Source organism: Canis lupus, chromosome 2 (genome assembly GCF_003254725.2).
Source record: "Canis lupus dingo isolate Sandy chromosome 2, ASM325472v2, whole genome shotgun sequence".
Lineage (NCBI taxonomy): Eukaryota > Metazoa > Chordata > Mammalia > Carnivora > Canidae > Canis > Canis lupus.
In genome coordinates, this window is record NC_064244.1 from 82,218,040 (window position 1) to 82,228,511 (window position 10,472).

General features: G+C 60.6%; 1 protein-coding gene across 1 annotated transcript in view; it reads left to right on the plus strand.

Annotated features, from left to right (window-relative positions):
- LRRC38 (leucine rich repeat containing 38) overlaps positions 1 to 1,544 on the plus strand; it is a 31,134-nt gene extending 29,590 nt beyond the window's left edge. Inside the window, exon 2 of the mRNA XM_025447897.1 lies at positions 116 to 1,544. Coding sequence (XP_025303682.1) covers positions 116 to 369 — 254 coding nt within the window. The 3' untranslated portion in view covers positions 370 to 1,544. The remainder of the gene's footprint in view (positions 1 to 115) is intronic.
- Positions 1,545 to 10,472: the final 8,928 nt, after the last annotated feature.

Here is a 10,472-nt window from a genome sequence, read left to right on the forward strand (position 1 = left end):
CCCGGCCCAGCCTCCCGCTCGCTCTGGGGGACCCCCTGCTCCCCACTTGGCAAGCACTCGCCTGCCCACCTCCGGGCCATTCTCCGACCTCTCTCACCACCTGCCTTTTCCACAGGCCGTGAGCAAATCCAGTGCTCCCTGCCCCTGGGGAACAGGAGGATATTCCTGCACGAGCTGTCCGAGGCCAGCTTCAGCGAGTGCAGGTTCAGCCTGTCGCTCACGGACCTGTTCATCATCATCTTCTCGGGCGTGGCCGTGTCCATCGCCGCCATCATCTCCAGCTTCTTCCTGGCCACCGTGGTGCAGTGCTTCCAGAGGTGTGCCCCCAACAAGGACACCGAGGACGAGGACGAGGACGAGGACGACTGAGCTGCTCCCCCTCCCCGGCTTGCCCGAGCCTCCCGAAGAGAGGGGTGCGGAGAGGCGGGAAGGAGCCGACCTGCCCCGTCCAGAGCAGCACCTGACCCTGGCTGCGCACCTGGGCGCCCACAGAGTCTAGAACCTACAGGGTAGAGGAACCCAGGAGGGATTCTGGGGGGACCTGTCTCCCCGCTGGAGGTGCGAGAAGCAGGGAGGGGACGGCCCAGCCAGGCGTCCCCGTCACGCTGAAGCCATGGGGTGCGGACCCTTGTAGGTCCCACCGCCGAACTGGTTTGTGCATCGTCCTCTGGACTGGACTGGGAGACCAAGCAGCGGCCTCCTCTTCCTCCTCACCCCCGCCCCCCGCCACCCCAGGATGCAGCAGCTCAGACGGGGACTCCAGTCCGGGGCCCTGTCCCCGGAGCGGGACCTGTCCTGCCGTAACGGGCTCCAGCAGGGAGGTGCGTGTGGCTGCCGTGCACCGAGGGAAGAGCCAAGGCCCGGCCAAAGGGTGTCTGTCGCTGTGCTTTGGTGAGCAGGTGAGGAAGGCTTTTGCCGGCGGAACTCACACTCTCAGCCTCAGCAGCTCAGCAGAGGAAGGACGGGGGTCGATGTGTAGTCACGATGGCCTCTGTGCCCCGTCACTCCTCCCCCTGCGATGCAACCAGTTTTCTTCCTTCCCCAGCCCCCCTGGTCCCCCAGCTCGCGTCTCTCCTCGACCAACTAACGCCTGACCCGTCTCTGTGCTGACACCGGCCCGGACTTGTCATCCCCAGAATCTGCAGTAAACTGTCCCCGAGGCCAGGATTCCAAAAATCAGGTTGCACTGGATCAACAAAATGTTAAAAGAAAAAAAGGGAAAAAAACCCTAAACCTGAGACTCGGCCCCTGAGAAACCTCCATCCGCAGCCTTAGGGCATGTGTGACATTTGTTTGCAGCACAGGTTGTGACAGGCGGTGTTTTCCTGGATGTGCAAGATGGTGCTTTGGGGCAGAGAGAATATGCAGCCGTGTCACACGCCCAGCAGGCTGATACAAGGTGACGGTGTCAGCAGCATCAGACCCTGCTGGGGACTGAGACATAGACGGGGCCCGAGAGAAGCCCCTGGGTGTTTCGGGGTGGGTGGATAGTTGGGTGGATGGATCCTTTGTTTCTTACAATATATTCCTCACGTGTCCTTCCATTGCTTCCTTCCATCTCTGCCTCCGCAAATCCCAACTGAGCACTTGCGAGGGGCCAGGCCCTGGTCCGGACAGCGTGGGTGTGGGTGTGGGTTGAGTAAGAAGACAGGGCCCCTGCTCGCTTGGCCTCTGTTCTTAGCGGGGAACACAAAACAAACAAGTAGGTAGAACTGTAATGGCAGGTAGAGAGAAGCCCCGCGAAAGAGGTGAGTGAGATCCTGCGAAAGGGTCACGGGTGAAAGCTACTCAAGAATGGATAGTCCGGTGTGTTAGCCAGGGCTCTCCAGAGAAACAGAACACACGGAGACATGTATGCTGTATGTCTGTGACCATCCGTCCACCCACCCACCCACTCACCTAACCATCCACCCATCTATCCACCCACCCATCCACCCACCCACTCACCTAACCACCCACCCACTCACCTAACCATCCACCCATCCAACCATCCACCCACCCACCCATCCATCCATCCACCCATCCATCCATCCACCCACCTACCTAACCATCCACCACCCACCCATCCACCCACCCACTCACCTAACCACCCACCCATCCACCCATCCACCCACCCACTCACCTAACCATCCACCCATCCAACCATCCACCCACCCACCCATCCATCCATCTAGGTTATAAGGAATAGGTTCCCACGAGTATGGAAGCTGAGAAGTCCCACTATTTGCAGTTGGCCAGCTGGAGACCCGAGGAGACCCAGTGGTGTAGCTCCAGTCTGAGTCCAAAGGCCTGAGAACCAAGAGGGCCGGTAGGCTGAGTTCCAGTCCGAGGGCAGGGGAGGACTCCGCCCAAGCGGCCAGGCCGACAGGGAAAGGTGTGGGGAATAATTCTCCCTTCCTTCCCCTTTTTGTTCTCTTCAGCCCCCGACAGATTAGACACGGCCCACCCACACTGGGGACGACACGCTCCTCAGTCTACAGCTCGTCACGCTGTTGTCATCCAGAGATACGCCTATGGCCACACCCGGGAATAACGTTTAACCACGTATCCGGGCACCCTGGAGCCCGGCAAGCTGATGCACAGAACGAACCCTCACGTCAGGGCAGGCCTCAGCGAGTGGCTTCAAGCTGAGTCTCGCCTCCTGTCCTCCTTCTTTTCCTCTCCTGCCCTCTCTACTCCTCTTCCCCCTCCACCCCTGAGGAGACCCAGTCCCCCCTTCTGGCCTCCGGCCTCGTTGGCTCCCGGGGAGGAGACCCTTAGTTCAGGGAGCTGTCTTGTCACAGTCACGGGGCAGGTGGGGAGGTGGGCATCTTCGCCACGTTCCGTGGCACCTCAGCACCGGAGGAGCCACCTCTGTGGGCCCCCCTCTGGGCAGGTAGCACTTCCCTTGAGAAATAGTGAGCTGCCTGGTGGTGGCCGCCTGGGAAAGTGGCCTGAGGTTCCAGCCACCGTGGGTACCTTCCTGTGAAGGAGGCTCGCGGAGAAGGTTTTCCGCCCAGTGAGCCCCCGGAGGGGGACTGTGGAAAAGACCTGGTCGGGCCGGGGGATCGGGGGAGGCGAGGGCTCAGAGGCTGAGAGTTTGAGACACAAGACACTCTCGCATCAGCACCTCCCCAGCCTGGCTGCAGGCGCACTGAGCTTTGGGGTCCGAAGCGCTGCCCATTGTCACGGGGTCGGATCCCCACCCCAGGAGCACCCCACGAGGGACACCACTAAAGGCCCTGCATCCAGTCGAGCCCCCTAGGGAAACGGTGCCCCCAGCTGTGCAATTAGGACCACAGCCTCGTTCTAAGAGGTCGCAGGGGGTGGATTCCCACCTGATGAGTCCACTTCATGCCTTAGAGAGAGTGGACTCAGCCGTTTCCTTAGAAACAAGCCCTGCACAGCATGAGGTCATTCACTGAGTGAACGAGGGAGTGGGTGGGAGCAGCCCGGGGCTCGATGGGCGCCAGTCAACCCCCATTTCTGCCGGCTGCACCCCTGAGCTTTGGAAGGAGCATGACTCTGAGGAAGAAGAGCTTTAAAATATGGCCAGTTGAGACAGTCACTGTCTGGACATAAAGCCCTTGAAACCCTCAGGATGCTGGGGACAGGAGGGACATCCAAGCCCAGGAGCCGGGGCTCCGCTGGGGAAATGCCACAGCAGGCGGTGGTTTAGTGCTTCCTGAGCTGCTGTGGGGTCTCAAGTTGTAACCAACAACAAGGACGACACTACCTACCGCCTGACGGCCTCCTCGGCACCGGGAATGCCCCTCTCCATCTCCACACGTGTCACTGAGTCTCAGACATCACCTCCTCAGAGTGTCCTCATTAGCACGTGATGTGAGATTATCCCGCCCTTTGGGTTATGTGCTTCTGGTCTTCCTCTCTGGCCTGGAGCATGAGCTCCCCGCGCGCCAGGACCGGGCCACGTGGGTGCCGTCGTGACACGACCCAGATGCCTATTGGTTAAAAGAGCAAACCAGTGAGTTCCACGCACCATACCAGAAACTCATGAACACGAGCTCTTTTTAAGCATCCTCGTAAGTCCAGGTGACAGCTGCTCTTACCCCAGCCTTACAGATAAGGTCACTGAGGCCCAGGGTGGGGGACAGGACACGCAGAGCGAGAGCCCATGCTCCAGGTTACCATAGCAGTTCATGCGCACGGAGGACCCTCTCCGTGCTAGATGCTGGGCCACACCGGCTACACGACTTACCCTCTAGGGCCGTGTACTCGTCCGGGTTCCCCCGAGAAACAGAGCCGACAGGATGTGATAGACATATTCTAAGGAATTGGTTCATGAGATTGTGGGGGCTTGTGAGTCCAAGAGCTTCAGGGCGGGCGGGCTGGAGACCCAGGGAAGAGTCCTCCTGCAGTTCGGGTCTGGGGGCTGCGCCCTCGACCATTCCCTCTTGCTTGGAGGACGTCAGGCTTTGGTTCCATTAAGGCCTTCGGCTGATTCCATGACGCTACGTTACGACTGGGCGACCTGCTTTACCCAGCGTGCACCGATCTAAACGATCTGATCTAAAAACACCCTGAGGACGATCCAGCATCATGCTCCACCGCATGTCTGGGCCCCGTGGCCCAGCCAACTTGCCCCATGAAGCAAACTGTCACAGACAGGCACCATGGTCACCTCCTTTTTATAGATCCATCGTCTCCGTGTGTCCGTTGAGAGAACTGGCTTGGTCCTGGGCGTAACGCGCTTGGTGGGACACTGCCAGGAAGGGGGTGGGATTTGGCCACAGGTGCTCCTTCCACCGCAGCTGCATCCCCCGCTCCGGCCAGCAAGAGAGGCGTGGCACGGGCGGCACGGGCGGCACCTGGAGCTGTGTGCTGGGCCCCCGGAGAAACAGCCTGCACTTGCTGGGTGCACCCAGGATGAAGTTATTTTGAGACTCAAACCCAATGCCTCCGACCCCTTCAGGAGAGTCCAACCACCTGTCCCCTTGCCTTGCTCTCCTTCATGTCTGCTGAGCAGAGGCAGCATCACAGATGAATTCACCCTATCAGGACGACCGCGGGTACCACCAGTGCAGCCTTGACCCGAGGCAAGGGGCCTGTTTGGGGCCCTATCGCAGCCTTCCTCTAGCTGTGCGTGCTCTGTGTGCGCTTTGGGCCCCATACGCTAGGCTCTAGCCCACTGGGATGAAGAGCCTAGCGTATGGGGCCCAGGGTACATACTCACTCAGAACCGCTGCCCTCTTCTAGAACATTCTCCGGGTACTGAGGACCCCAGAATGCCCTGCACAAAGGACATCAAATGAGGCATATGCCCACCATCCCTCCTCCAGGACGGACAGACTGGCCGGGCAGTAGAGGTTGGCGGGGGTGTGGCTAGAGGTTGAGTATGCGGGAACGTCCTACATACGCGTGCACGGGAGCCCTGGCGGCTCAGGAAGGAGCCAGAGCGGGGAAGAGAAGGGAGGAGGTGTTAGATGCCACATCTGGTGCAGATTTCCAGGGACGCGAGACTCCGTGGAGGGTGGGCTTCCATTAGGAAGGTATTTCTGTCAGGGCAGCTGGGGGGACAGGTCCTTCCGCAGATCATCTTCACCTAGGACTTCGCATGGTGTGGGTGTGCCAAGTGTATTCTGCCCTTGTCCTGGCCTCGTGGATTGTCAGGTGGGCCTGGGTACGACAGCAGGGACGAGGGGCGGCCACGAGCCCCGGCTCTGGCCCTAGGGCCCGACGCTGCTTCTGCTCTGCGGGGCTCATCCGTACGGGCCTTTATACAGAAAACGTGAAAAATGCGGGCACCCCGGTTGCTTTCACCGGCGTCAGAGGAGCCTTTGCACGGAACATCCACGCTTCAGGCTCCCCCTCTGCTTTCCCTCAGCCCTGCAGTGTCCCCACAGGCTCAGGTGGCCGAAGTTACAGGCGCGAACTCTAGATTCCGACAGTGGCTGGGGCGCCGGTGTTCTTTCCGAGCCGTTAAATGGAACCGGACCCTGGAGCGCATCAAGTCTCCACGAGGCCTTAGTGTCCCGCCGCCACCAGCCCTGGGCCTTGGCCGTAAACTCCTTTTTAGCGGCCCCCAGTAGCCTTGAGGGGTAAGCAATTAATTATTTGCAAAAAGTGCTCTATTGAAGCCCGTAGGGTAAAACCACCCCAAAGCAGACCCCTGGGGGTCTCCTTCCCGCCAACAACGTGGCTTTGTTCTCTAAGACTCCGGGCTAATAAACACGCATCCAGACTTGCGATTGTTTGTCTGGGGAAAGGTTTTTAAAAAAATGAAAAAGAGCACTCTCCTCCTTTTTGCGAAGGCGATCCACTTCTGGAAAACACACCTTTCCGAGGTGTGAGCTCTTGTACTCTGGCCCTGGGAAAAACACAGTGTGCTTTTGGGTGAAACCTCCTACCGGCGTTCAGGACCCTTGGCCAAGAGCTCGTTCGCTGCCTGGAGTTGGGTTGGTGCATCCGAGCGGGGAGGCGGTTACCGGGATTCACTGCTCCGAGGCGTGCGGCTCAGGAGGATCCCACCATCTCCATCCAGGCCTTTCACGAAATAATGAGAGGGAAGCCCCCATGTGTCCTCCGGTCTCCAAAGGAGCCCTCAGGGTGGGGGGGGGTAGCCCTCCGATGGAGCGTCTGTCCTCTCGGCCCTTGTAGCCAATGCCCTTGGCCGCGCCGTGGACCCTCTGGAGCCACCCGCCCCCCGCGAGCAGAGTAACGCCTCTTGGCAAAGCTGATGAGAAGCAATGAGATAGTGGCCCCGCACACAGCGTCCCTTCCCCCTTCCCTAGAATCCCAGGGGCGCCTCCCTGAGCTCTCACGGGTGCACAGGACTGGGAGGGGGGGGCCGTCCCAAGAGAACTACAGAGTCAGGGCCGGATCCCAGCCCTGGGTCCCGGGAGCCAAGGTCTGCAGTCTGCAGACCGCTGGCGCCTTACCAGGGAGCCCCACTGTCCTCGTCCCCCGTTTGTAACCAGCCGCCAGCCCCCCTGCTCGCGAGTCCGCGTGAAAGTCAGGGGCCACTTCTACGTGTACGAGCTGCGTGTCCGCGGGCGTCCGCTGGAGACTGGACCGCGTGAAAGTTCCCTCAAACCTGCTGTCCCGCTGGAGCCCGCCTGCGTGTCTGCAAATCAGTGAAGGCGTCCCCTGCCCCCCCCAGCCCCCCAGCCCACAGACACCGTCTCTGAGGATGGAGAGTCTCTCTCAGGCTCCAGGCCCACCGTGAACTGGCACCCGCTGGGCGTCCTGCCTGCCTGCTGGGGGCTCACCCCCGGCCCGGGCTGTGCGGCCTCCGCCCGCCTCCCCCATGATCGGTGCCCTGCCCGGGGGCTCACTCCCGCTCCTGTCCCTGCAGGTCCTCACGGGCCACCTTCCCTAGAGCCCTCAGTCAGCCCACAGAGCCACGGTGTGTTTCTCCTGGACTCGGGACGATGCCCCGCCACGGGGTCAGACCAGTCCCTAGGCCAGGCATAGAGACCCATCCCCCAAGAGCCTCCCAACTTCCCCACCTCTTGGGCTTCCTCCTTGAACTCTGGGCCCTCCCTTTCATCAGGCCGCCCTCCCCTCTGGTTTATCGGGTTTATCAACAGGAGCAGACTGATTCCCCAGGCAGGGACACCGCCACCATAGCCGCGGCAACGAGCCACCTCTTGGAGCAGATGAGGCTCCAGTGGGACAGGCAGGGACGTTCAGCGCCTCTGCTCCTCCCTGATTGCTGGGGGGCTGCTGGATCTGCCAAGGCGGGGAGCCACGCGCTCTCTACACTCCACACTCTTGCAAGCCGCCCGGGAAGGCAAGAGATGCAGGGCAAGAGGTGCCCGCCCCGGGCTGCACGCTGGCACCGTGGACGCGTCCCCCTGCCCCACGGAGCCCTCTGCCTCCGGAGAGGCCCTGGATACTGTCAGCTGCAGGAGGTCAGACCCAGCTGCTCCCCATCACTAAACACCCACCTCTGAGCAGGCCCAGCAGACAGGAACCCGCACATGTCGCTGGAACAGGGAACGCGCCCTCTCTCCCTGGTCCAGGCTGGGGGGCCCAGCCAGCCCGTTGCACCTGACAGCGGCCACTGACGTGGTTCTAACAGGAGACTTGGGCCGGTATTGCTGGAGCACCGAGCGCGTAGGGAAGTGTCCGGGTATGTGAATCGCATCCACACTCTCCCTGAGTGTTGGGAAGGCGACCGGGTGGGGCCTCTGCTCCCGTGGCTGGCCCCGGCCTGGGTGACCTGCTGTGAGGGGTCCTGGCCTTCACCCGCCCGCTCCTGCCCCCTCCCCTCGGCATGCGGGCCTCGCTTGCTACAGACTCCGAGGCCCTTGCAGCCGGCTGTCCCCTCCACTTGACATGCTCTTCCTCCAGACCTTTGCTCCCCCTTGTCATTCTGATCTCAGCCCAAAGGTCACCTCCTCAGGGAGGCCTGCCCTGCCCATCCCAGCTACAGAAGCCTCCCCTGTCTGCCTCTAATGCCCATCACCCTGTTTTGTTCTCTTTAGAGTACTCATTGCTGTGTGGGCTTCTGGGGTTTTGTTTGCTTGTCTGTTTGCTCTGTTTGCTCGTCTCATGATTATACCTGCAAAACGAGGTCCATGCTTGTCTTGTTTATGCCCAGAACCTAAACCTGTTGTGGGCTTTGGCAAGAGCCTGATAAATATTTGTGAAGTGGATAGATAGGTGGGTGGACAGGTAGGCAGGCAGATGGATGAGTGAGCAGGCGAGTGGGTAGATGGATGGATGAGTGGATGGATGGGTGGATGGGTGGATGGATGAGTAGATGGATGAGTGGATGGATGGATGGATGGATGGATGGATGGATGGATGGATGAGTGGATGGATGGGTGGGTGGATGGGTGGGTGAATAGATGGATGGCTGGACGGGTAGATGGATGAGTGGATGGGTGGATGGAAGGGTGGATGGAGGAGTGGATGGATGGGTGGATAGATGGATGGATGGATGAGTGGTTGGATGGACGGGTGGATGGATGGATGGATGGATGGGTGGATAAACATTTTTCTACCCTTTCCAAGGACTTGAAAGCCACGCATAATGTGTGAGGGATATAAGCAAGAGAGGATTTACAAGATATACAGAGCATCTTAAAGGAAAATGCCTCTTCACCTTGAAGGGGGCAGCGTTCCAAGCCCAGGGCTGCAGCCATGTCAGGGACAACTCGTCGTGTTTCCTTCCTTAGCAGCTGCCCATCTGGTAGCTCAGGAGCCTTCCCCTGTGTCCCGGGGCCGGCTGCTGATTACAGATGCAACCCCCAGACGTGACACCTTGCCTTTTGTCTGGGAGCCCCTGGAAAACAAGCCCTGGTCAGACTGTCAGATTGCCGTGTCCTGTGAGGATCTGGCGGCCGCCTCCTCTTCCCTCCTCCCCGCTCTGAGTCCCCCGCCCCCTTGCTCTCCTCTCCTTGGCCCTGCCAGCCTTGGCATCAGCGGCTGGATACGGAGTGATCTCCATCCGTGACCATCTGACCCCTAATTACTTCCGTTAATTACTTGGACAGGCTTTCCCTGCAAGAAGGGCTTAAAACCCAGCGATGGCGAGCGGGGGATGCTCTTCACCTGTCCTTGACCGCCACCTGCCTCTAGAGGGAAGAGACTGTGCACCAGTCAGGTTATTGGATTTTCCAAAGATTTGCTGTCCGTGGAGGTCAGTCTGTCCCTTTGTTGAGCTTCCTTTAAGAGCTTATTCTCCTTCTAATCCGGAATCTTCTAACGTGCCTGCATGCTTGTGGGGGAGAGCTCTCCTTATGGGTGCTGCATGCGACTAAGTGCCTGGATGATTTCTGGCCTCCGCTCTGACTCCCTCCCCTGGGGCCCCCAGGCCCCAGCACAGAAGCCCGAGGGGGATGTAGACACCCCTCGAACCAGTTCCAGGGAGGTTGTGTGTGTCTGCAATTTCTCCTCATTTCCCCCCACCCTGCGTAAACCCTCCTTGTCCTGGATGCTTCTCACTTGGGACTCAGGTGCCCATTCACCTGCTCACGTGTGCATGTCCACGCGCACAGCCTCTTTGAGTCCTTACCCCGGCCCGGGCGCCGTCACACAGCGGCCAGTGCAGACCCAGCCTCTGACTTCAAGCACCTCACTGGCAGAGAAACAGCGATCACAGTGAAGGCAACGAGTTAGCCAGCCAAGAAGTGGGGGTCCATGGGGGGCCCGGAGCGGAGGCCGGCTCAGGGTGAGGGGACCCGGAGAAGGGTCCCCGGCTAGACCCCGGGGCCGTGCCCGAGCCCCTGCCCTAGGGGAGGAGCAGCCTGCACAGGGCTCCCGGCAGGTGGGGCCGGTCCCCGGGATGCAGCGCCTGCCTGCGAGCTGGCCGCGCGGGCCGACACCGACGGGGCGCCCTGCCTCCCCTCTTAGAGCCCTCACTGAGGGGGGTTCCGAGGACCAAGCTTCCCTGTCGTTCTGGGACGGCCACACATGTCCCCCGACTCGGGGGCTCCTCTCCAGGCCCTGAGAGCCCCACTTCTGACATGTCACCATCGGGCCGGTGGGCCGGTGTCCCGTCCCTGGGGGAGGACTCCTGGCTC